This window comes from Hermetia illucens, chromosome 3, assembly GCF_905115235.1.
Source record: "Hermetia illucens chromosome 3, iHerIll2.2.curated.20191125, whole genome shotgun sequence".
NCBI classification, from domain to species: domain Eukaryota; kingdom Metazoa; phylum Arthropoda; class Insecta; order Diptera; family Stratiomyidae; genus Hermetia; species Hermetia illucens.
The window spans coordinates 27234729-27262663 of record NC_051851.1 but is presented as its reverse complement, the minus strand read 5'-3'; the positions used below and the strand labels follow the sequence as shown (position 1 = coordinate 27262663).

Genomic DNA, 27935 nt, shown 5'->3' with positions numbered 1-27935 from the left:
CATTGAATGAGTTCTGACAGATTTCAATGTCATTTGTCTGAAAGCCGATTTCGGGTTTTGTATTTCAAAAATATAATCCCTTCCTATTTTTAAACCGCTATATTTTTCTATTTTTGTCAAAAGGATAACAAATATTTCTCTAGTTAATATCTGCTTCTGAAAATAGTAAAATATGGTCCGAGTAGATGAATGCAATGGTTATGTTAGTGGGCGGGATTTACGGTCCCGGATGACCAGCAGGAATGGAGTTGAGTATTTTCATAATTTTGCCATTTTGAGAATCTAATACCTTAAATATACTTTCAGACAATAAGAATGGTGCCACCATTTTCATATCAGTCCCTGCAGAAAAATACTAAGGTTATACCACCACGAAAGTATGTATAAAATGTTTAATGCAAAAAGTTATTATATTTACTGTAGAGATCCACTTTTAGTCAGTTTGCTTCCTGAGGATATACCTCCTAAAACCACCCCGATAGAGGTGATGAACGCTGCATCATCTGAGCAGGTCCTGAAGGCAAAGCATAAACTAGGGTCGTTCTTCTATAGATCGCATTCAGTGTATGAGCATTACATAAAGTAGACAGCGCTGTTCCTCCAGCTGGGACTGCATGCAGCAAGATGGAACTGATGGCTATAAGCAGTGTATGTCGCGGTCCTTTTACATTCGACATCATTATCGTTGCCTGTCTGTCTGCCACAAGCACTTTTATCAGAAACGATAGGGAATACTTGGTAAGGTATGAATCATGAAGTCCAACGCATGAAGTGAGTAAGGGGGAGGGGTCTCATACATGGGGATGTAAATTCTTCTACAGCGAATATCGTCATGTGGAGTATCAAATGAAAGGTCACGATTAGTCCTTAAAACTAAACTTAAAACAGGAACTACAGGGGGCAGAACATAGCTATTCTCACCGATAGCCAAGCAGCGATCAAGGCACTTAGGTCCAACCAGGTGAACTCTAAACTGGTATGGGAATGCCTTGAGAGACTGAATACACTCGGCTCGTCCAACAACGTCTGGATACTTTGGGTTCCAGGCCATGCTCGGTTGGAAGGCAATGTGGCAGCGGATGAACTAGCCAAGAAGGGAGCAGGGATGCCTTTACATGGGCCAGAACCCTTCTGTGGAAGCGGAAACGGTTTCATGGCTATGAATCTAAGAAACGAAGAGAAACGGTTGAGGGAACTATATTGGGCGGGCCTACCAGGGATGGAGCGGTCCAGGGTGCTTATTGGGGGATACGAACCCATGCGTACAAAGGATTGCTTAAACCTCACCAAAAAGAACCTCCGAATCATAGTGGGAATTCTCACTGGTCATTGTCGGCTGAACTATCACCTAGGGAAGCTAGGGATATCTACGGACACTGCCTGCAGGTTCTGTGAGGAGGAGGACGAAACCTCTATGCACGTCCTGGGACAGTGTCCGGCACTTGTACAAAGTAGGTCGATACATCTGGGAGAACACTTAGTACCAAAGCTGAAACTTCTGGAAGTGGGGAACATACTAAAGTTCCTAACGGTTACAGGCCTGCTTGAGATACTATGATCAACAGGTACACTATAACCAGTAAAAGGGGCACAATAGTTCTTCAAGGACGCGGTGCGACTTTCCTTTAACAGAATAATAATAATAATAGTCCTTAAAAAACTGACATTTGCTGCAAAATCGAGTGGTACGGGGGCTAGAAAGTACTCATTTTATTCACGGACATATTGTCTGGAGCCAAACCACCGAAAAATCTGGAAAAAAATCATAAAACTACCGCCACATGTTGTTTAGACTCCGAAATGAATTTCGTGTCAAAGCTGAGTTATTTGAACAACCAAGTAAGCCAAAAACTCATAACTATGACTAACATTTCAGGGGGGGGGGGCTACTCATCAGCAATGATCTTGCCTTCTTGATGTCCTTAAAAAAGTTATCCAAAGACATTCCAAGTGAGAGGCGGTTGTGGAGAGGGAAGACTACATTGCATATACTACAAAGGTTTAAGTAAACGAAAGTAGCCTCAGACTGGATTGAACACACAATGAGGTACCCATCAGAGATTTTTAACAATGAAGCGGGACAAAGGATTTATGCGGTTTCTCATGGAGTGTGCGTTCCCTTTATAGGGAAAAATTTGCTTTTGGGATGGAGCTCGCATTCAGTTGATACACAGGCTCCTATAGTTTATGTCAATCTACAAAGGGCAACGAACTCCGAATTATTCTTTAGAATGCTAGAGGCACTATCTTCACCCAACTACCGACCTATGCTCACGATAACGACATAATGGAGAGTACAACCCGTGAACTATAAGATGCATCTATTTGGATCGTCTGAGAGGCGAATTCTTTGAAAATTGCTTCACTTACTAAAGGAGGATGGACGATGCCGTAGCCTATGCTATATAACCAGGAAATTTAGGACTATAAATATTATCCGGCCATCTTGGGAGAGTGGATTCCACTGCATGCCGTAGACCACAATGCAATTGTCTTCCCTCCTTAAAGTGAGACCTATCCACTGCTACTTCTGTCTTCCGGTCATAGTACCTAGGAGTGGCAGGCTTGTGCGCCGACCAAGTTCTTCATTTGAGAAAGTGTGAAGCTAGCGCACTCCGATGACACGACGCAAACAGGTATTGATGAAAGGTTATAGTTTCTGGGTAACCGTGATGGTCACTTTCCATGTGCTACTCCCATATAGCAACACAGAAGCAACACTACCACAGAATAATCTTAACTTGATTTTGGTGTTGAGATAGTCAGATTTTCGACAGGGCAGCGAAAGCAGATCTAGTGCTCTTAATGCTTCGGGCAATATTCAGTCCGGTGCTACTGCCTGCAGAAACCACGCTTCCTGCTCTGCCCATTAATGCAGATAGGGAGACCGCGTTGACTCATCAGACTGAGAACCTTGATTTTGTTGTTGTTTACCTTCAGTCTAACTCTACTTGCCTCTCTTTCTAAATAGAGAGCCATTTGGCCAAGGTCCGTGACCCGGTAAGAAAGGAAGCAGATGTTATCAGCATTGTCGAAGTGTTGAGGAAAGACATCATTGACCATTGAATTCCTCCATGTCATACGGACAAGGTAGCATGAAGAATATCACTGATAACAAGAAAAAATAATATCGGTGACAGGATCTCGAAATCCCCCGACATTTTGCCTCGGCGCAGCACGTGATGTTTTGCGCCATCATACTTGTATGTCGCTCTGATAATAGCTATTAGTTTCTCTTTGTTCACGCTATCGAAAGCTTTCTCTGAAGCAATGAAGAAGAGGTGCAGCGAAGATTTAAACTCCGCGCACTGTTCCAAAATTGCTTTCAAGATGTTCTTTGATAGTTCCAGGATTATTTTAGCTGTTGCCTTTGCGATGGCAGGGACCATTCAAATACCCGTCCAATTGTCACCCTCAAAAAAGGTCTCCTTCTTTAGGATCTTGACGATCATCCCCATCTTCCACTCTGTGGGAAAGGTTCGTAGAAGATTTCCGTACGAATCGAAGCAGAAGATCAGTAGTAACTGCAAGTGCATTCATAGATAACTCTGTTGGGAGACCGTTAAGCTCAGCGACTCCGTTTGAGTGTATTGATGGGCGAAATGATTTCTCATTTGCTTGAAGGAACACTCCGTATCCGCATGTTACGATGGCTGGGTATTTCGTCCACAAGAGGAGGAACTTCACCGGATGTGATACCATTTCGCGTTTTCAGTTATTCACCATCGCCGATGAGAAGTCGATCGTTGACGTCCTTATCAGGAGGATCTGAGGAAGTTTCCGCTTACCTGACCAGCGCAATAGCAAATTCTTATGACGCCCCTTCGGACGGGGCAGACGACCTGCGTAGCACTCGGGAAAAAGCGCTTTTAATGGTAGCCCAATGCTCATCGATATTCTCAGGCGGGTTACTCAGTATATTTGCCATCCAATCAGCAAGATAGCTCTTCCACTGGCGAGTGACAACTGGGGCATACAAGCGATTGATGTCGAATTTAGGGGGCCGCAACTCTCCAGCCCAGCGGGAAGTGGCGGATGTAATACGAAAGAGAAAGTAAGCGGCCATCAGATCTCTTTCGAGTTCGATGTTAGCGCCTCACTTGTTACACACATCCAAAAGACGTCAGTTGAAATCCAGCTGACCTTATGGCAGGCTCTACACTCGAACAATGTGCCACCAATGACGAGACGGTGGAAGTTTAAAAAATCCTTGAACCTCCAGCCATTACCGTTGCGGTCGCCAAGACCGTGTTTTCTTATCATATGTCCGAGCAGTGCTCTCAAATCCCATCTTGGCATTCAGATCACTGATCACGATCACAATGGCACCTTTAGGAAGGCTAGTCTGAACTGCTTTTAAGTCCCCGTAGGAAACATCCTTCTGTATTATATTAGAGGAGCTCAGAGGTGGCGGTGAGGATGACGTGTGAGGAGGGGAGTGGCCAACCCTGTCGGCTAAACCAAAAGCAAGTGGCCAAGGAGAACCTACATAGTGGTGGCCCCGGGAGACGTTGTATCACATTCGTTTGTTGGCCGTAATGCGGTAGGCGAATGCTGCAAAGGCCTAATTAGCGCGACCAGACCCAAGTCTACACGGGGACTCATCTGAAGTGGCAATAGGTCATGAAACCTTACCTGGGGTATACTGGTACCATGGGAACCGGAATAGCCCTTGAATTCACATACATCAGGAGAATTTCTCTTGTATATGCGTTCAGTTCGGTTGTTGCGGTTGCCCCGCAAGTGGGAGCTTCATGCACTCGGTATACACTGGTATCGTTGTAGCTTGTCGCAGCGGGGCTCTGATTGTGGTCACAAAGCCAATCCTTGTTTTAAGAAGACTGTGGGATAACGTTTCCGAGACAGGTACCCACGGAAAACCATAGAGACGTAACTGCACTATATTAGAATTTCCCTTGCCATGAAGTCTCACCGGAGGTTAACATATGCTCCGCTTCTGGAGGATTTGTTCACGACCTGTTTATTTTCGGTTGGCCTCCTTGTGGGAGTTTCATGGTGGTTGTGGTTATGCTTACATCGCGGGCAGAGCTCCCTCGAGATCAAGAGTGAAGGTGTGCCGTACAACTCGGATGTCGTACCCGTTAGTTCCGGTAGAGGTGTTAGATACACCTTGCATGCATGCACTGGTATGAAAAGCTGAGCCTGCACTCATTATAAACCAGTGCCGCTGTGCCAGTCATGGTAGGCCTGTCGTCTACAAATCAATCCGTGTCCGAAGGGTCGATTCTCTATATTTTCTTGCCTATACTTAATGGATATGCCAACTATGAGCTGTTTTGATTGTAGTTGGTCCCAGTATGCTTCGTAAGAACCAGGTTTATAAGATTAAATCCGTACATAAGTCAGACTAATTTATGTTTTTTAGGGTATCGTTCAGATGACGCAACCAAAACCACTTTATACTTCAAGTCTGTCTCCGAGGTAGAAGTAAGCATCTTGCAAACTATTCTAGCACTGTACCACCACGGTACACATACTTGTTCCTGATTTTTCAGCTACCTCTTCCTAGCAAGCCAACTATGTACTCTCAAGGGCATTAAAAGTAGGTAGCTGCTATTCAGACCAAAGTGACCCCTTCCTTTCATTCTCTCTATATTGGTATCACATGGCATACATAAATTGTACTTTACGTCCATGACGGCCAGCTTATCATTTGTAGGAGAACCATACTAGGAGGAACCAGCAGGAACAATTTTCATAGACAGATAATTATAATTTCAAAAATTTACAAGGAAAAAATCCCTTTTTATTAATGAACTTCTGTCAGTGCACAGCACATTATTCAAATATGAAAGTGCCAGTGGCAATAGTATTTCCATGGCGTTCAGGACTAGGTTTTTTTTGAAAGGATTCCTGATATTTTTTTCCAATCAGTTTTCATTCACTCAGCAGCCACCCTTGAACTCTCTTCATTTTGAATCCTATTTGTGCCTTTTCAAGTAGCTCCTGTTTTATCGTTTGCAAAAGCATACAACTCGATTGAGTATCCTTACGCTGGTTATCCTCCAGTATCTGTAGCAGGATTAGCATTGCTTTCAATTGACTTCGAGATCCAGGAACAACAATTGATCATTGGGAAGTGTATTGCGTTTTTATATTTCCCTGCTCGATTTGTAGCTCGACTTTTCCCTATAGTATTGATTTATTATTGAGTGGACTCATCCTTGATGCGGTGCTAGCCTGGTATCGGAAAATTCCAGCTTATTATCCTCCAACTTATCATCATAATGTTTGCGGTAGAATATCAATGCAAATGTATGATTCTTGCCTGTATGCTCATGAGCCTGATTTGAATTGGAGTCGGGAAGCGAACATCTCAGCCTCGTCCATCAATCCCGTCTACGGCTCTCCTTTTTATTTCTTCCTACCTTTTGTCGGCTCACATACTCTTCAAGTTCTGGTGAAAATCATTGGAAAATCCGATTTTCTATTTATGCCATTACGTTGGCAGATAAACATTCAATAAAATTCTAGTTGGAAGGAAGCAAGGACGTTTGTGTCTCTGCCAAGTCGTAGTCGTCCTTGCTTCTGGCGCAGTTTCAGGAGTGGGTTAGTCTGAGAATTGAAAATCGTTACTACCGACCAGAGGGAAACTAGTCGCCAAGCTATAAATTTATCTTGGCAAGCTGTATTTCACTTTTTCATCTACTCATGTTCGATATGGGGAAGTGCACTCAGCAGCCATGATGAATGTGGAACAAACAATAGACGTAGGAAAACGAATATTTTAGGAGTTTCCCCTCAAACCCTCAGTAAGTGATTTCACTGCTGGGTTTTCCAAATCGTTGCTGAATTAATATGGGATCGGATTCTGAATAATTTGTTCGTAATGGGATTTCCGTTTTATTTATTTTTAGCCATGACTTTTGCTTTGGGATAGGACTTTGGGGGTGTGAGAGGGTGAGTTAATATCGGGAACTACCTTACCTCAGATGCAATTTGAATTCAGGGCCTAAAAAGAGAGACTATTATTCTGTTTGACGTGTGCCAACGAATGTTACTTTCAAACACTGCCATTGAAATTGGGCTAGGGACCTGACCTCTATACCTATTTCATTGTTTAACAGAATTAGGATTAGGATTATTACCTACAAATAATCCTTCCTTTCATTTCTAGAACAAATCCTTTCGCCCCGCAGCCGATTAAAGCGACCCTTTTCCAAAAGTTCTTCCTGCGAGGCGATATTCCGGCGAATATAAAACCTGTGGAACCCGGAGCCAAAGTCGTGAAGAAAACAAAGAAAACAAGTCAAGATCCGCCTCCTTTAGTCTGGGATGTACCACCGGAAAGTTTGGATTATTCTTACTATTTACCGATATTTGTGGAAGGGTGAGCTTTGCCTGCGATACCTGATTTGCCTTTAAATTTTCGCGATAATCAGAGATGGCTTGTCTTCAGGCTGGGAGAGATGGAGGATCCTTACAAGGCAGTAGCAAGTCAAGGAGTCACAACGCTTATAGCTGCTTGTCCTGAGAAGGTTTGTATAAGTAACGATTTTGAAATGTTTCTGGAACTTTACTCCAATGAACGCATATATAGAGGGGATTGACAAGAATTTCAATTTCAATTGCAATCGATTATTGAAGCAGCAATGGAATTATAGCCCTTCTTAAAACCGCGCATTAAGGAGTAGTTAAGAAAGAGTGGCCACAAAAAAACTACATGCAAGGGGATTAAATCGAGTTTGTCATTCCATATACGCGGGTTAGGTATGAGGTGAGGCTTTTGTTGATGACGCCTAGATGGTCTTCTTCTGTATGTTTCCCCATCCCATGTACCACATACGCGATGCCAACAGTATAACAAAGACGCGCGGAATTCTTTATGCGAAAGTGGTCAAAAAACGCCAAACATGTGGAATGCCTTTTTCCACTATTCAAATTCAAGCAATGCGTTGGGAAACGGCGCATAGTCAAGAGCCGACAGCGATAACGCGTAGGTCTGATTGAGGTATATACCCCACATAAAAGTTGATTGCAACCACATAAGAGCTCATAGTAAACAAACATTTGTTGTCGCGAAATTAAGCAAAAAACATTGTCAGCCCTTTGGGTGTATCATCCCCATGTATTCGGGAAGGGCAATCAGACCTAAATCATCTGAAGTGGTTTTTATCACGAAGGGGAATGGCCTTCTGAGAGCAAATGCTCCAGCGTAATTATTGTAGGATGTGGTCTTGGCCCGGTTATTTGCAGTTGGCCCCCTTACGGGGTGATGGTTGTGCTCATATCGCAGGCAGAGATCCTTGTGGGTTCAAGCGTGGAGTTTGGCTGTGCAACTTGGGCGCCGTAGCCCGCAACTAAGGGCTACGGCGCCCAAGTTGCGGCAGTTAAATTGATCCACACGTGTATAATAGAACAAATAAAAGATGCCGAAATAGCAAAGAAGAACAATAACCAATACATAAAGACCACAGAAGCTAGATATATGGTGAAACAAGGCGATGATTTGATGTGGGCTACTATAGAGATAATCAAGGTAATAAATAACGTTAAAAAGTTCAACTCATACGGGAGCCCCTAAGTTCCAAACATTCCTCCAGAAAAAGAACGAACACAGACTTGGGGAAAATTTTTTCCAACTGAGTTAAGCTTTTCTATTCAGGGATTGATGTCAACATCCACTTGATTACGGGCTGGACCAATCGAAGGGAAACTTTCTCTTAATTTTCTGGTCCATGAATCCCTTTTTTGGGCACCCAAGCTCCTTCAAAAGGACGGCACGACGTACCAATTATATCCAACTGAACACTGCCTTTCTTCGGACCTAAATTTAGTCGTACTTACATTTCTGTATAGGAGTTGGGGAGGTCATTATGACCGGCCGGAGCAATAGTTAGTTTTTAGGGATATTATAGTTCTAATCATTTATGTGATATTATGTTTTAGACATTTATTTATTCAGAAAAAGGAAACCTTGAATTTCGCAAATGAGCATTTGGGACCGTTGTGTGATGTCAGTGAAAAGGAGGAGTCTTCTGAAGACATACTATTTCTGAAAAATGTTTGGCCATTTGCAGCTGTCGAATGTTATTTATTTTTGGAGTAGAGTAGTTGAATGCGTTTTCGTACAGTGTTAGAGTCCTGCAACCATGCGCCAGAAACTATCAACCAAACACCTCACTGTCATAAGCAAACTTGGAACCGTTTGACAAATTACTTCGGGTTCTACTGCTCTTCCGACTTAGATACCCTTCAAATCAGGTAATTCGTTTCACCAACGGGAGGGAAAGGAGGAGGGGAGTTGCTAGTTCAAGGAACCGCCTGCTATCCGGTCCCCAAACGTGATGCCCAATGCAACGTTTTTTGGAGAAGGCTCCCTTGTGCATAAAGTTGCTGACGAAATCCATCCCAACTTTCACAAGAGGAAAAGGTGTGTTCGGTCTTGTCGCAGATTGTGTCTTGCAAATTTTGTGCAGGTAAAACTGAAAACCTGCATGCCTACTGAGAAGTTGGATAAGGAAATAGTCAGTCTCAACATGCCTCTAATTCAGCCATGAATCTCAATTGCCGATGAGTCGCATAGCCTATCTGCCTCTTGATTTATTTTGGAACCACCTCCCTTAATCCTTCGCCCTTTCGGCTGTAAAAGACTTTACGTTCCTTAGCAAGAAGGACAACGGGGTCACTCCCGCCATCAACATCACGGCTGGTTCTGAGTCAGTGCGATAAGCAGATGCCACTCACAAAAATCCTTGTCGCTATACTTGGGTAAAACCCTTACGGTAGACCTCTTTGACAAGGGCTCAGCTCATACTTCCGCACTGTAGAGGAGAACGGATTGCGTTGATACTAATATTCGTCATTAGCTGACTCAACGCCGGGACTCTAGCTGAGTTTTATCTGCTGCTGCTTGGATTTGCTCGAAGAAGCTCATCCTCGACTCTATAGTCAACTCGTCGATCGTAATGGAATGCAGGGCCGGGATTTTTTTCCTGGTCAAGATGACTTCTTCAGCTTCAGGGCGCCCATGAAAAGCCATCCCTCTGCTTACTGAATCGCACTGATATACCAGTTTTTCGGTTGTTCAAGAACCAATGTCGTAACGTTATCTTCATAACCGACCAGATGCGACCTTTCTGGCATATTGAGTCCTAGCAGACTATCGTAGGAAGCGTTTCTGAAATCCGGCCCTAGGATGGATCCCTATGCTTCTCCTCTAATCTCCATTCTACTCTGGCTCTCTAGCGTCTCATAGAGCAAGAAGCGGTTTCTCGGATGATCGGTCAAAATCCACAAGAGATAATGGAAGGCATTTCTCATATCAAGCGTTATGAGGGGCACTATGAGGTGAGATCGGCGGCTGTGTGACTCGGTTCGATGAATCGCATTCACAACCTTCATAACAGTAACCACCGAATTGCCTTGGGGATAACTCTTTGGCAGCACAGTTCGCTTTAGCGAGTCTACTTCCGATGAGCTTCAAGTATATAAAGCAGCTTAGGATTCCCTTTTTCTTCAGTGATCAGAGCGACCTTCGTCACATTCCACAAGGGAACATGCCCTGCTTCAAGCAAGCGTTGAACGCATAGAGCAACAAGTGTGGCCTTTGGCGCAATACCAATTTATAAACTTCCGCTGGGATACAATCAGAGTTTGTCGTCTTATTATTTTTCATGGTGAGAACTGCATCGTCGAGCTCATTCGTGGTGAAAAGTGGGGAGTTCTCGACGTCTTCCGAGCTGTTAGCATCAGCCCGTACGGGATGTCTGGAGAATATTGCGCGTAGAATGCGGTCCATCTGGTCGGTACTAATTAAGAGTTTCCGCAGAGCACCGATTTTTGGAACCCCAAGGATCCTGATTTACCTTGTTGAATAGGTTCTGCTAGCCGGGAGCTTTGTTTTTATTTATCACGCAGCGGAGTTTCCTTTGAGCTCATCTGTACTCTGCTTTTGCATGCCTCCTCCATTTAAATTTCTACCTCACAATCTAGCTTATCCGCTCGGTGATGTTGTTCTAGTTTATACCGTAACTCGTAAATGTGTAATGCAATAAGCCACAATTAGTTTATTGAAATGTGCTAAGTTATGTATAATAGTTATTTACTCCACCCGTGTACAGTTGCGGGAGCGACTCCAAACAGGTCCGCTCTCGTTGGCAGCCCGAAACAGAAGGAATTGCACCGCGTCGGCCTTGTGCTAGGTAGCCAGTTGTGCCGACGGTAGGTCGGTGCATCGACGGAGGCATTTACACTGCCGGCGATGCAGGCGGTGGTTCCCGCCTTGGTTGTGCCGCTACACGGGTCTGTAATTGTTGCACCAAAGAGTCGAGCTTATGGGGTCTCTCCGGGACATGGACGCTTTATATGTTGTCGTTATCAAGTTTACCGCTGAATGACAACAGTGTCAACTGCAATGCAACTACTCCGAAGTGCCTTCCAGCACGATTCTATCCCAAGAGTTTTGACGAATCTTCTGATGTTCACCCTTGCAATGTTCCACGTGCAGGAGGAGGGCCGGGTTGGTGCACACCTACAGATAGCTTCAACCACTTCGACCACTTGCAGAGAAGTCAACTAGCTAGCTAGTCTACTACCCGTCCACCGACGATGCCAGAGAATCCGATGATGCAAAATTTACTGGATGGTTTGCAGCCTGGGCGCTGGAATCTTGGCATGGATCCGGTGTATAAAACTGCGAGCCCAGTTCTCGTCAGCATTTCTAGGATACTTTTGTGTTTGGGGTCTTGTCCCATTCAAGGATCCTGTCATTGAAGTTATCTTCTAACAAGATTCGCCTCCCGGTTCCCAAAACGGCGTCCTCCAAAGCATTGAGCCTGCGTCCAAAGTCCGGCGTTATCTCATCCATCGTTAGGTAAAAGTTAAAAAACGATGGCAACGGTACCCGATAAGTCAAGATGTTATGAAGCCGAGTTTTTGTTCCGGTATACCTCGCTAATTATCGCAAGATCAGTTGTTACTTCCGCAGCGAACTGCGCCTGGAGTTCGGGTACGGTACATGTTAATTTGTAAGATGTGGATGATCCTAGCTGCGTCCAGTTCCGGCCTGAAGACTGGACATCGCGTCGAATCCGCAGTGTGCGCAACGCTTTCATCACACGCGGCCACGTTCCTTGCAGAGACCGCAATTCTCTTTTTCATTGGAAGTCTTTGTTTGGTGAACAAGTTGATCATATCTATGGAATGCTGTCCTCCTGTTGAGTTCTTGGCAAGTTACAGACATGTTTCCATAGTCCAGGCACTTGTTGGGGACTGGCTGCATTCGTATCCTGCATACTACCGATCCAATTTTGATTTTCTCGCTGTAAATGAGTTACCTCGCATATTTCTCGGTGATTTCCACAACAGCCTCGGGCGTTCACAGAAGTAATGCCTATCCGGGAATTGCTCATTCACACTTTATATTCACCTCCACTTTGACCTCAAGATCTCGGATTTCCAAAGATTACATAGGTCCTAGACTAAAAATGACAGCCTTCTTCTCCAATAGTGACTTAACCGCTTTGCCGGGCGTACTCTTTCTAGTTTTCTTCGGGCCTAGTTCAACGAGGATTCCAACATTCTTCGCTTTCCGTATGGAAGGCACTTTTGCTCCACTGTCTTCGGGCTTCATTTTCCAGCGGATTCCGCAAATGCCGTCGGTTTAAACCCTCTTTGTTTCGCCCTCTTTTCTGTTAGTGATTTTAATATTCATAGTCCCGTTGTCTTTGGACAGATGAGTTTTTGACGGTGTAGCGTGTTTTATCCTTTTGCATTCCTTTGCCTACCTTTCTTGAGGCTCTGCAGAATATCCTTCAGACGCGTGTTCCTCATTCTGCTTTGCAGTGGGCTGCCTGAGATACGTTTGGTGCGCATAGCGTTCTCAACGAGAGGTGCGGCTGTTTCTGCTTTTCGCCCATTTTTCGTTCCTGTTTACGTTAATCTGTAGAAGGAAATGCAGTCGAGTAGTTCCTCCAGTTTTATTAATCGGTTTTTCATGCCTTTGCGAACGATTTTCTGGAGGAATGCTGCCGATCGCCTACGCTTCCCTATTGTCGCCCATTTCCTGGTAAGCCTTTCCTTTTCGGCTCTAGCTAGGACTGCGCTTGCACTCAGCTCATGCCTGAATCCGCTCCTGTTCAGGTCTGGCGATTTTGACTGGACTTTTTCTCGGAACAGCAGGAACACTCCAGGGTACTAAAGTTGCCGTTTCCGCACCAGCAGTCACGTCACTTTGCAAGGCTTCTTCCATATTTTGGCGTCTAGGTATCTCGTTGTATGTTTCAGCTCACTTGCTTCCTTCGCTGGACGCTGCGGTGAGTGATGCATTTTCGTGCTGCGCCTAAAACACAGTCAACTCTTCCTCTTTTTTTCAGATTTTATGGTAGTTTTCAACCTAGATTCATCTTCACCAGTATTAGTACTGAATATATCCTAGGCATAGTTTGACGCGAGACACTCAATGTGAGACGATGGTGACTAAGCAGGAAATCACAAAAAATCCTGGATCGTTTCTGACTCTGTTAGCCATGGATACTGAATTATTTTCTATCTATCTACGTAACTTCAAACCAACTTCTACTGGAACATGTTGGAGTCAAATCTGTTTCCTAAAATATCCAACTTTAATAATTTACTGAGACTAGTTTTATCCTCAGCAAAAGTTTCATTGACGTAAAATAAAGATACATTTCCTTCTTAATAAGCCGTTCTGATCCTTTCCCCCTTTGAATGCCATTAAAATGAAACTTTCTTTCACCAAGTCAATCTATGGAAGACTTATGTGGGAGTGTCAGCATCTGTTAAGTAAAAACTTGCAACCATCCTAGTCTGGACTTAAATTCCAAGCAATATAACTGGCTCTTATTCCATTCCGTCCGCTGCTCCTTTTATTACTATAATTTTAAGACGGAAGGTGCAAAGACTGACTTTGTTCAGGCCAAGTTGTCTCTATTTATATTTGCTCCCCCAAAAAATGTTCCAACTGAAAATCGTCAAGTTTTATCGCACCCAGTACCGAACAAATTAAAAAAGTTTTATCGTTTCGTCTGGGGGAGGGAGTAAAGCGGATGAAAATTTTCCCGGAGATAGCGGGAAAACTGTTTTTCTTTTCCTTATATTGATTTCTATTACATGATATCTGTATCTGAGTTAAAATTGTTGGGTTTGAGGGTGGAAATGCGATGCGCTCGAGAAGTTCACAAAATAGGGTTTGAATGCAAAATAGACGTGACAAAAATTGGACCGGATTTCCGTGATGATTTGAAGCTTTGAATTGTGAAATTGTTTGATGCGGATTAAAAAAAAGGAAGTCACCAGTTTTGTAATGCGGGGGGTGAGTTAATAGGAAAACTTCCCCCATTTCATTGAGGATGTTGCCCTTAATATCTTTTGGAGAGAATTACGAACATGCCTGAACCAAAATATGGGAAAACTCTCGCTCACTAAGGATCCTTTACTTGACTGTTTTTATTTTGAGAACTTTTTTGATCCTAGAGAACAAGGTGGCAGCAGGGAGTTTTCGATAATCGTCAGGATATTAAAGCTTTAGATTCCATGCATTGCCGACCTGTTTCTTTATACTAGACGCAGAGCCCGAGGCTCGTATATCATCATTAGTCAAGACATCACCATGGCTCAATGCTTTTAGGAGGAAACGCTCCACGCCACTTTCCATTTCGGCAACAAAAAAACAACTTTCTACTTTAACAAAACTTTCAGCCTCACAGCCATCCACATAGAAGTCGGTGGATCCAAAAGTTCCATGTGTTTTGGACTTAAAATGAAAAATAATGCAAACCGGAATACTCCAGAGGCAACATACGAGCGGACTAGCGTACTTTGTAAACTGTCTGTTCTTTGCATGTACCCAGATACGGATACGTTAAACACTGTGTATCCGGGCACCATCCCTTGCAATACCAGTGTACAAACAGGGCTTCCCGTCTCGAATACTTCGCAGCAGGGGATGCTGCCAGGGACTAAGTTCTTATTCCAGGCGAAAAGGAGACAAGCCTCAATGTAAACATGAAAATTTAGTAGCCGGATAAAAAAAAACTTTGTGTTGTTTCTTCCGCTCCAGACCCGGATGAACATTATACGCTCTACAAGTCCGCCGTGAACATGAGAATAAATTCAAATTGTGCGGTAGATTTTCTGTCGGAAAAGTTTTCAATGTAATTAGGCTTTTACCGACAACATGCACAGAACCCCATTGAATGTGACCCATTTTAAGGATATCACCCTCCCGACCGGGTCGAAAAGTTCCATACACAACATTTCGGGGCTCAAAAATAAAGCGAAATGCACATGGACCTTCACCTCTCCATTGCCACACGATGGGGAGGTGGGAGCGGGGAGATGGTGATGGTCAAGCCTCTTTTTATGGCGAATTGGACACATGACTGCAACAGCAGTTATCTGTGTCCTGCAGGCATTGAAATTATTGGAAATTGCCCAAGAGAACTTGAACTTTTGACATTCAACTTTGTCGTTGCGGAAGATTCGTTTGCAGCTCGTTCCTTTAGCAGTTTTGTAAGCATCCTGTTGGAGGAAATTGCTTATTATGGACTATGGTCACGTTATGGATGCAGAAACTCGTGCAACTTCAATTAATAAATTTTCTAAATATCTCCAGCGTGAAAGCTAATTAGGTTGGAGAAACTGAGTACCATAAAGTTCAAGTAATCTTAGATGAGAAGTTGACTTTAAGTACTAATGGGTAAAGGATTACTGAACCTCATTAGCAATAAGAGTTTTTCATTCGAACTCTAGACTTTTCTAATTATTCTAAAATAAGTCGTTATAAAAATTTTATAAATTCCACCACTCTCGCGGTTGGTGAAGTATTGCAACATCTTCTAGGGCAAATCTGTGGCGCAGCGGGGTTAACAACATTTGAAATTTATGACGACGATCTGTTGAAGTCGCTCTGGCTGCGACGACTTCCGGAGAGTACCCAGGCGGTCCTCGCGTACGTCTCCGGTTCTTTGGAGGTGCTGGCAGCTGCGGCCGATAAGGTGCCTGAGGTGCACGCGCGTCCAACAATAGTGGCCGTTCAACAGCCTTCTGACAAAGTTGACGAACTAAAGAGCGAGATGGCCGCGCTTGCGGTCAGTATGGCTGAGACGAGGGCGACGCTGGACGCTCAGCGTTCGGGCGCCAGGTCGCGAGCTCGCTCGCGGTCTTCTGCTCGAAAAGAGCGGTCGGGTAGCAGGCAGCAGGACAACCTACGGACCGAAGCATTTGTTGGTACCATCGCAGATTCGGTGGAAAAGCCACCAGATGCACGATCCCGTGTAAATTCGCGCCTACCTCAAAAAACTAGGTCCGCGGGGGGTCCTGGCGACGGCCACCCAGAACGCAGCCCAACATCGCCTAACAATTTATGACCCTCTCAGCAGGCGCAGTTACCTTGTAGATACTAGTGCGGAGGTTTCGGTTCTTCCCATACCCCGACACCATCGGCTATTCCCACAACCTTTGAAACAAATTCCTCGCGCGTTAACTCCTACGGGTACAGGCAAGTGGATTTGAGTCTTGACTTGCTTAGGACGTTCCCGTGGCGATTCATCCTGGCGAATGTCAGCTACCCCATTTTAGGTGCAGACTTCTTGTGTCACTATGGATTGCTGGTGGACCTTCAGAACAGGTCCCTTATAGACTCCACTACCAATCTGAACTTGTCAGGCCAAATCTCATCTCTCCCTATCCGTACTTTTGCAGGACATTACTGGCTCTAGTGTTCGGGCACTCCTCCAAAAATTCAGCCAGATTACTACCGAATGTAGTCTCTCTAAACCAATGAAGCACAATATGCAGCACCACATTAACACTACTGGTTCGCCTATTTTCTCGAAGGTGCGTTCTCTACCACCCCAGAAGTTGACTATTGTATGGAAAGAGTTTGAACAACTTATGCAACAGGGTATCTGCAGACCTTCGGGCAGCTGTTGGTCTTTCCCACTCCATATGGTCCCTAAGCCAAACAGTGAATGGTGCCCCTGTGGGGATTACAGAAGGCTAAACGCACAGACTATTCCAGATCGATATCCTATTCCACTCATCCACGACTTTGCGCATCATCTCGCAAACTGCCGCATCTTTTCGACCTTGGATTTAACCAAGGCGTATCACCTGTAGCTCAAGAAGACATTCCAAAGACGGCAATATGCACACTCTTTGGATTGTTCGAGTTCACACGGACGACTTTCGGATTGTGCAATGCGATGCAAACCTTTCAAAGGTTCATTGACTCGGTCCTGCGAAACCTCGACTTCTGTTTCGTATATTTCGACGATGTTTTAGTCGCTTCTTCCTCAGAGTCTGAGCACTTAGCCCATCTCGAGTGCATTTTTCAACGTCTCCTTGAGGCCGGTTTAGTTCTAAACGTTGAGAAATGCAGGTTTCTCCAAACACATGTGAGATTGATAGACCAGTAGCTTACTCCAAACTACAATTTTATTTTATAGTGTATATACATATTTCAGGAGCAACTTACCACCTTCATCAGTACAAAGCTACTCTGTGTGAGATTCCTCGGCTACTTCATTTCCCCTGACGAAATACAGCCCGACCCTGACAAGGTGCAAGCAATTACAAGCTTTCCGCGTCCGAAAACTGTGAAGGATTTGCGGAGGTTCTTTTTTATGTTAAACTTCTATCGTCGTTTCCTGCCCAAGGGCGCCCAAAACCAGTCCGCTTTGAACGCGTACTTGTCTGGCCCCAAAACAAAGGACGTACGAGAGATTGATTGGTCTGAAGAGGCTGATCTACACTCTTGGCATTTCCTTGACAAGATGCATCTGTAGCCGTTTTTGTTGATGCCTCTGACCTCTTCACCAAAAGGTGAACCAAGTCTGGCAGCCGTTGAGCATCGTCTCCAGACAGTTAAACCCCGCTCAACAGAACTACAGCACCTACGATCGAGAACTGCTCGCCGCATATTTGAGCATTAAGTACTTCCGCTTCTTCTTAGAAGGCAGGCCGTTCACAGTGTTCACGGACCATAAGCTTCTCACGTATGCTTTGAAACAAAAGCCCGACAAAGCGTTCCCTCGCCAGCTTCGGCACTTGAGCTTTATAAGCCAGCATGTGTCCGACAAGGACAACATAGTTGTTGACGCTTTGTCACGTGTTTCTGAGGTTAACATCCCCGCCTCACTCCACTTCTAGGATATCGCCAAGGCGCAGGTAGATGACGCAGTACTTCAGAGCCTCAAATCCAACCCCAAATATAAATTTCGGGAGTTGCCCATCTTCGGCTCGAACCTCTCTCTTTGCTGCGAATACTCGGAAAAGGAACTCCGGCCATACCTTCCGGCCATCTTTCGCAAGGAAGTGTTCCACGCAGTTCAGAACGTAGCGCATCGAGGCATCAGGACGACAAATCGGTTAGTCACCGGGAAATACTTCTGGTCCTCGATGAATAAGGACATCAACTCCTGGGCCAGAGAGTGCATCATTAATACATTCATTAATTACCGCCTAAAGTGAATCTAGAACAATCTGGTCGTATCTGACCAAAAATCCATATCAGAGCGATCTTTAATTGACCAGCATTCTGTGCAGGCTCGTTGCAGTTTTGAATAGGTTTCGTGCAGAGCAAGTCTGTATATTATTTGGTTTGCCCCATGTATGGTTAGTTTTCATATTCGGGAACCGTGACTGCATAAGATTGGTAATCTCTTCTTTACACTAATAACCCCCTAACGTGGTCTCAATTGATACGGACTCGAGACTAGTGTCTGGTCCTGGCTCTGAACACAGAGGATTTGGATTTGGCTTGTACCTGTGATAGCAGCAGCAACAATATAAGCAGCCAAAGTTTTTAGAGGGAGCACTTCTTGATACACCAAAATGTTGACTTTATTATAAATTCCTTTTCAGGAAGTGCGAAGTACCAGCGGTCTCCTACTCAAGCCTTTTCTGAAGAGGTGTGTGTGTGTGTGTATGGTTGGGGAGAGGCTACAGTTTCTGAACACTCAGGCCGTGTTGGCCCATTGTACTCGCCTCCCCCGTCTAATGGAATATTCCGGATTCGTTAACGTATCGCAGGATTTCCGTTAGTGGATGTGATGCTACCCGTCGCAATTGGAGAACATCGGCACGAAAGATCTAATGCCTGATGCGTCCATAGGCGGGGCATTCACATAGGAAATGCTCCGTGGATTCCGCTTCCTCATTACAGGAGGGACACGTATCATCTTCGGTAATTCCTATTCTGAACATATGCCCAGCTAGTGAATTATGGCCTGTCAGAATGCCTACAATTCACCTGCAAATCCTCCTGCTTTTCGACAGGATAAACTTTGCGGTACGTATGTTCGGTTCTGGCAGGAAAAGTTTGGTGTGTCGAACAGCATTTAGGATCTGCCACCTGTCATTATGGGAAACTTGTTCCCAGTTTTTGAAAACAGATTTAGCCAATGCTACTGATACTCCAATTGCTGGCTCCGGTCTCGGCATAGGGGAGGTTGACCCCTCTTTCGCTAAAGCGTCCGAGATTTCATTTCCCTCTATGCCACAGTGACCAGGTACCCAGAGTGGTTCTACTGTATTGAATTTAGATATAGAGTTCAAACGGTTTCTGCATTCCTGAACGATTTTCGAGGTGATCAAAGAACTGCTCAACGCCCTCAATGCAGCTTGACTGTCACTGCAGCTTGCGATGCGCCTGCCCTTCAACCGCTCGTCAATCACCCAGTTTGCCACCCTTAGGATATGAAGAGGTAGTGGGGTGTTCAAATTGGGAGTGAAACCGAAAGCATGGAGTTGATAGCGAGAGAGGGGGTAGTAGGCATGCTGGGTGGTCTGGCGGTCAGAAAGAGCGACGTCTACTAATCTGAGGTCGAAATAAGCGACGTAGTTAGTTAGTTTGGTTTACTTAGGGGAGCCGCAGCTCCGAGCACTCAAGCCATTGCCCATTGTACTATCCCCGTTACTCGCCTATTTAATGGCTTCCCAACGGCCCACGGCATTCGCAGGCTTTAGCAAATCTGAGCGCATTCTCCAGAGGTAGAGAGTGTGCAGATTCTTCGTCTGAGATCTGAGGAGGCCGGGCGGCTGCAAAAAAGTGCAGGGCCGTCTCCTCCACCTCCTCACATTGGCTGCACATAGCCGAAACAACCACCCCAATCTTTTCCATATGATAGTTTAAGTGTCCCGTTAAAATCCCTACTAGGGTTTTTATGCTACACTTTTTAAGGGACAACAAAATGCCACTCTAGTGGCCCTAGGCTCTTTCACAAGGATTTTCACCTGCCGGCAAAAGTCTAAATTTCTCCATTCGGCTGCGTGAATCCTTGCAATTTCTTCAAACTTTATTTCCGGAGTTCCTGTGAACTTGTCTTCATCTTACACACCTTGTCCTCAGAAGCTAGAGTTTACCTCTCATTTGCCCGCTCCACCTTGTAGAGAAGTGTCCTATACTTTCGTTGGTGGTAAGAGCTGATCGTTTCTTATATGTGTCTTTGAAACTTTGCTTCTTGTGAGGTTTCTGGATCTACGGGCCTTCGCGGCTACATGCTGGAAGGTATTACCGTCCGAGCTTCTAATGAGTATTTGTTTGTCACCGTATCTCATTTGTTATCAACTCTCCAAGGAAGATCTATTCTGTCTGTATCAATATCCACTTTTCTTCCACTTCTTCACTTTTGGGATTCTGCAATACACTAGATCTAATATTTGCAGGAAGTCTAATGCAAGAAGACTACATACAGGGGAAAATTGCGTTTGTAGGTGGCACGGAATGTTATTGCATATACGCGGGTTAGGTAAGAAGTATCCAACTGGCGCGTGATTCGACGATGCCTAGGTGGTTTTCTTGTATATGTTTCCCTATCCTAAGAATCATATATACGACATTAACACTATAGTAAATGATTGAAGAGCGTTAGACATGCGCAATGCTTTTCTTCAACTATTCAAATTCAAGCAATGCGCCAGGAATTCTGAATGTAGTCTCCTTAGCCTGATGACAAATAAGGGAAGAACAATAAGAAAGAATACACGGTATCCCTCTATGGTCTCTGAGAAAACATCCATTAAGCGTTACCAATAAATCTCCCGGTATATCTTAAAATATTTACTAATTTATCTATGCATTTTGCAGATTCTCCCAGTCGTTCCGCAACTAATAATCCCTATGAAGCGTGCCCTTAACACTAGAGAGCCCACGGTTATAATTCGAGTCCTTAAAGCTATTCAGCAAATGGTTACCGAGGGTAGGTATCATGATTGTGTCCATATTTTGCGGCACATTGCATTTATTCCGTCACACGCCTATTTGTTGAATGTAAATAACCATTTTGAAACCTATCACAACAAACACAATTTCAAAGCTCAAAGCATCCTTTTATTACACGCAAATCCCCTAATTTATCGTTTCCGATCATCATCATCCACCCTCACCATCAACATCATCACCGCTGTACATGGAACCTGGACACCAGGACCTTGTGTTGGTCAAGCTCTTGTTCCCTACTATCGACAAATTTTGCCAATTTGTAATCTTTTTCGCGACGTTAATGTTAATTTGGGAGAAGGTATTGACTTTAAACGTGACACACGCCTGGGTGACGTTATCGAGGACACGCTACAAATCCTTGAAAAATATGGCGGACCTGATGCCTATATTAATATTAAATACATGGTACCGACATATGAGAGTTGTGTTATGAACTGAAATCATGCAGGACGAATGGGAGACAATTGGGAGGATTCGGCGAGAGCGGGATATGTGTACCTGCGGATTATTTTACATTGTAGGCGTATTTTCATCCCTATGTGCATATATATAAATTTGAATAAATATAATCTATACTGGCTGATATTCACTACACATCCTGTCGTTCCGTTTTGTTAGCGTGGATGAACAAAAAAGGGAGCTCGGATAATATTTCGTTTGGATGAAATCCTTTCGCGGGGTAACTTATGTGCACGAATTATAGACGTAAAATTATACAATTCATACGCTCCTGCATACACTACTGTACAGAGAAAAAAAAAATGAATGACAACAGTAGAAATAACGTAATAAATTAATACGATCCCATGGGCAAATTTGTTTAACGAAATATTCATTTTTATTGTTGTGAGCAAACATGGGAGTCCGTATGTGGCGCAGTTGTGTGGATTTGGTCTTATTCTTCGGTGTTTTGGACAACACTGCTGAGGTCATCCCAAGTGTAAATATGTATGCCGTAATTACATGCAAACTATTTACATTTATTTTTATGGTTGTATTGTGTAAAAGGACCATTGTTTACAACCACTCTTGGAGTCCAATTAGGAGGATGAAGCAATGTTTTTGTTCTTTGCAATCAGCAACCGTGATCACGGCAATAAAATACAATTATGTATACAATATGGGTTGCTATAATTGGGCAGTTAATATTGCCTGGATATTTTTGCATTTGCGGAAAAGAATTTCATATTCATACAGAGAACTTGCACAAGTAACTTATTTAGTGGAGAGATTCATTCGATTATATGAAGTATAATATTTTCATCATTCCCATCATCCTACTTCCTCCATCCCATCCCCACTCCATAGAACTAAAAATTAATGTCCCCAAATTATTCATTCCAAATGGTCAAACCAACTGCTGGTTTAGCAGCCTCAGCCTACTTCGGAAACAAAAATTACCATAGGCCCCTTTTTCATCGCAATGCTATGTACTTGCTTATGCTCGCGTGCAATTGGATGCGTTTGCGCTTAACGGATTAATGTAGGCAATAGAGAAATTTTTATACAGGCAAAATAGTGAAGTTGCGAATGCGAGCTGCATTATTCACATTAGGTTTTTGTGTTTGTGTTTCTTTATTTGGGATGATTAGTTCGAGGAGAAAATCTTGAAACCTGTGTGGAAGCTGACGTGGAAAGAAATTTTTGTTGGCGGGAAAAAAATAAAAAAAAAAGCCGAAACACTGGAGGGATCACCGCTGCCAAAAGGTGGTTGGAAGTAATGTTGGAGAGTATCCCAACCAAGATAGCTATGTTTCAAGTCCGTAAAACAGAGCGCTTGGTACTCACAGGTAGAGGAGTTGTTGTTGTTGGTTCGAATGAAATACGAACATTTGAAGACCTCGATTATGTAACTACGTTGGGAAGTTTGATTAAGAAAATTTGGTAAAGTCGCTGTTAATGTTTCTACGATATAGCAGGGAATTGGCCATGTGTGGGCTTTCGAAAAATTAGTTTTGAACTTATTTTAACTTAGATTAAGTGCAAGTACGGACATTTAGAAAAGTAACTTTGGTAGACCTTCGCGAAGGATTTCCAACTGTACGTTGGTTAAGATGCCAACGTCAATTAACTATGTATATTTAATTATTGATTTTTACAAATTATTAGTGACGGAAAATTATTAATCATATGTAGGTTTTTAAGGGAAAACGCGACTCGACGGAACATTTCAGTAAAACTGTTGCCGGCGGACCGGACCTGTACTGCAAATTTTTAAGATATTTCTACCTTCGCGACTGAGCATAGATGGTCCTTTTACCCACGTTCAATTCGGTGTTCAATTCGTTTGCAAATATGTATCTATGCACTTAATGTATGAGTGGCAATGCACGATCCAGATGGAAATACGCCTGAGAGGAATTGCCAGATCTCCCAACAGGCGCGACACCAGGTTTCGCAGAGGGACATACCTATTGATGTGCAAAAATATATGTTCATGTACTTTCTTTTCGGACTGTGCATGGACAAGTGTTGCTCGTTTCTGGTGCGTGGACCAAAGTGGCTATGGGAAGGATATCCAAAACATAAAATCAAAATGAAAGAAAAAAGAAAGGGTAAATACGCGGTGCAGGGCTCAGAACCTCAGTACTGGCGGCTTTTGGAGTGAACATGCGAGGTCCCGGTCGTCGATATCCCTCCATCGCAGTACCCCGGTGGTGGATAACTTGGCCACCGTTGCATCTAATGCTACAAGCGGTTTAAATTTGGTAAAGGTGATGTTCAAGCGAAACAATACCTTATCATGAACGCCAATAGTGACAAAGAAAAATGTTTTGCAGAAAGGAAATTGTTGGCAAACCGCATTTGTCCAAGAGGAGAAGGTATTAGATACTCCGATTTCAAGGAATGAACAGTTTAGGGGAATTCTGCGACCTCCATCTCCAGGAACGGGAAAAATGAAAGCACGGAAAATATGTTTAAAATGAAGGGATTATTTAAAAGGATTAATACGGCTAACGCAACTTAGAGTAGATATTGTTGAGCTGTCCAAGTTTATCAACGGCAGCCACAAAGGGCACCAAGCTACCGAGAACATGGTGAGGACCATTAGAGTTCTCTATAATAGGCCACAGAAAGAGGATCCAAACAAAACCGAAATCTGTCGTCCTAACAATGTTACAGGCGACCCAAGTGACACCTAACCGTATTTTCATCAACCTGCCACAAAATAAAAGAGTACGGGGGAAAGATGGCAAGCAGTTGGAAAGTGCCGAAGCTCCGAAGAACGGAACTAAAATTACGAAAGGAAGAATGCATATGCACCAAGTGCGACCATCGGCAGGCCAAGGGGAACGAAAATAGTGGATGGGCCAAGATCGTTTACAAAAAGGCGAAGAAGCAAGCAAAAGTGCAAATTCGCCCAGAGGTAATTGTTATCTTCAACAAGGGCAATCTGCCGTATGTCGACATATTGGAAAAGGTCAAAACCGACTCCGATCTAAAAGCTCTAGGTGGAAATACGAGGAAGATTCAAAGGATCCTAAAAGGCGATCTCATGATTGAGTTGAAAAACTCCAGCTTGGGCAAAACTCAAGTAAAACCTCACTTGGGGATAATGTCACAGTATGGGCCTAAGAAGATGAGATCTGTATACTGTGCAAGAATATCGACGAAGTAACATCCAAAGGAGCAACTTGCGTTTTCAAATATGAGTTTGAGAAAACCCCACGGTAGTACTCAAACGGCTAAAATGCGGCTATCAGTGGCGGCACCGCGGAAATTTTTATCAGCCGGAAAAGTACGAATCGGGTTGGTTACTACCGCCTGAGAGCAGATTTCATTAAATAGGTGCTTCAAGTGCCCCATATTTGGACACTTCGTGGAGACATACATCAGAAGGTGCGGGGGAAAAGACCTTATTGCCAAAGAATCCAATAGGAACCACAAATACCTACTTTTAGAAAAGAAGGGTTACCTCGTCCCTTCTGGCATATTGTCGGAAATAGTAAATGTCCGGAACTCAAATAAACGTTGATCATTGCATGGCCGCTGAGAATCTACTTGAGCAGACCACCCACGAACCTAGATGAAGGCTGCTATCCTAAGTAAACCATACAGAAACTGCCACGGTGGTGAATGTGTCACAGAAATGACCGATGATGCGGCGATATGGGCATGCGGTCGGCAAACTATAAATTGCACCATAGTTAGCCAGCAGCTAAATAGACAACCTTGTTCACGACGTAAGGGTCCAGAGATGATTGTGGTATTTATCCCTGGGCCGTCTAGTGGGGAACCAGAGAGAATATTGCAAAAAGTCTATTAAAGGCTATTGTGCACCTTTCGGAAAGGGGGTCCGCCTAAATTGCGGACCTGACTTTTGTTAGCTCAACACCGGTGCGTAGTGTTCTGGCACATTAGTAGGGACTACATCTATAGCGTTCACGTGGCAATTACTTGAGAACTATGGAGAGAACCACATGGTAGGGAAACAGTATTTCCAAAGCCAGCAATGGATCACAATGGTATGTGACGTAGCCATACCTTGGAAATGTACATTCGCTAGTAGAAGACCTTATTAATGGTGGATGGCAAGAGCGTTGGGGGACGCTCGGGAATGACTCAGTTGAAACACCACCTAAACCCTGCTGTCAAGGAGTGGATGGAGGGATCGCATGGTAAGATTCAATATAATCTCAGCCAGTTTCTTACGGAGCATGGATTGCTCAGACTACGATAGAGTCCCAGAGCACCAACTGCACATATTCTCACTTCACTTCCATTGTCAAAAAATCGAGGAATAAATGAGATGCCCAGAGGGAATTCTAAGTGATAATCTGGTGCGGAGAAGGCTAGTGTGTTTCAGATGTATCCAGGACGAGACCAGGCGAGGGGTTACGGACGCCGGGTATAGAGAGAAGGAAATCAACGCATAGAGAGTGAACTAACTTTCCCCTTGATGTAATGGTTTATGGTGGTTCGTCAGGGCACAGGGGGAGCAGTTTTAATGAGTAAAAACTTGCGTCCAGGCCAGTGTCATTTGAAGATTTCCACTTTTTCCAAGACCATGTTGAATGACTTTAAGGAGACACAAAATCAATTGACTCAAGAAATCACTTTTTCCCTTGTTAATGGTTCAAGCCGAAGATGGATTTATTAAAATTTTCCAATTATCCCCTTTTGAAGATGAACCCTTCCAATAAACTTAATATTAGACAAGTTAGACAGAACTTTGTACTCTTAGGATTAATGGACTTACCTGAGAAAAGCTCTAGAAATTTTTCAACTCCATAGTTTCCAGGAAATCGATACGATGGATCTTTTAATGCGTTGCTATTATGGACTTTAATTCGTTTAATCATAAACGTTATATTGTCGGGTTTGCCGTCGCCATTAAAGTCTGAAAATAAGAAAAAAATATTTGATTAGATGATTGTGAAAGGGGCAGCAATAGAGTAAAATTTTTTGGAAGGCAATCATTTCCATGAGTAATCGGAAACAAAACGGGTTCACATTATAGATGCGATTGTACACGTAGCGCTAGGGCCACGCCGGGATAGTCATTTCGATTGCATAACACAGTTTGCAACGAGATTGTCTCTTTTTTTCAATGTATATGTTTCCTCTATTCCCTGTCCTCAGTCCTTATCCCTAGAGTCTTCCTTATGCCTCAATCATCTGTCCTCTGTTCTCTGTCCTTTGTCCTCTGTCCTCTGTCCTTTGTCCTCTATCCTTTGTCCTCTGCTCTCTGTCCTCTGTCCTCTAGCCTTTGTCCTCTGTCCTATGTCCTCCGCCCTCTGCCCTCTGTCATCTTTCCTCTGTCCTCTATCCTCTGTCCCTGTCCTCTGTCCTCTATCCTCTATCCTCTATCCTCTATCCTCTATCCTCTATCCTCTATCCTCTATCCTCTGTCCTCTGTCCTCTGTTTTCTGTTTTCTGTCCTCTGTCCTTTGTCCTTTGTCCTTTGTCCTTTGTCCTTTGTCCTTTGTCCTTTGTCCTTTGTCCTTTGTCCTTTGTCCTTTGTCCTTTGTCCTTTGTCCTTTGTCCTTTGTCCTTTGTCCTTTGTCCTTTGTCCTTTGTCCTTTGTCTTCTGTCCTCTGTCCAAATCCAAGGTAAATTAGGACCACCTAGACCAGGACCAGGAGAGTGAAAACTTAAAATAGGCTTTCTTCGGTTCAACGCGTTATCATTAGTACCGGCCTCCTTACTTCATGCTTCATGTTGGGAATATGGATGGGTTTCTGTACCAATTCTCGAGGAGATTTCGAGGTGAGTATAATATGGCCGGTAGACCCTACATGTATTTTTATGACTATAAAGCTGGGAACCGATAGTTAGTTTTCCTTCTCATTTTCTAAGGCTCGGATGGTACTCACCTCCTCCTGACTGGAAGCGCGTAACTCGCTCTTCGATGATGTATCTGATATTACTTTCTCTCCGGTTAAGTTGGGTTTTGATTATAAATAGATCCCATAGTTAGTTACATTTGGGGGGTGGTTATAGGCAATACGACCACTTTGGGAAACACTGCCATTAAGTTAAAATCTCCTCCCTCTCGGGCACCACGTTGTCGTGGTAGAGGGCTTGTGGTAGGTTACTACTACACTACGGGCGTCCAAAAACACATGACGATGAAAACAAAGGATTGTAACTCTCCAAGTGACAAGAAGTAATAGATTTCGAATTCACCCGCGGCTTTGAGAAATTAGGTCGTGGCCGAGGCACGGATTTTGGAGGCACTCCACTTCAGTGGAAAAACTACACCCGATGTCTACGACGAGGTCAG

The 27935-nt window shown here is 43.9% G+C and overlaps 2 protein-coding genes across 3 annotated transcripts in view; one reads left to right on the top strand and one right to left on the bottom strand.

Moving 5' to 3' along the window:
• Positions 1-27935, bottom strand: part of LOC119650921 (disintegrin and metalloproteinase domain-containing protein 10) — a 649135-nt gene that overhangs the window by 137233 nt on the left and 483967 nt on the right. For both annotated transcript variants that reach the window (XM_038054147.1, XM_038054146.1), the window contains exon 6: positions 26409-26549. In XM_038054147.1, coding sequence (XP_037910075.1) covers positions 26409-26549 — 141 coding nt within the window. The remainder of the gene's footprint in view (positions 1-26408; positions 26550-27935) is intronic.
• LOC119650922 (parkin coregulated gene protein homolog) lies at positions 9-21802 on the top strand. Its single transcript, XM_038054148.1, has 6 exons — positions 9-247; positions 307-377; positions 7139-7351; positions 7421-7499; positions 21074-21185; positions 21414-21802. The coding sequence occupies exons 1-6, from the start codon at positions 173-175 to the stop codon at positions 21644-21646; spliced, it is 783 nt and encodes a 260-aa protein (XP_037910076.1). The 5' UTR covers positions 9-172; the 3' UTR covers positions 21647-21802.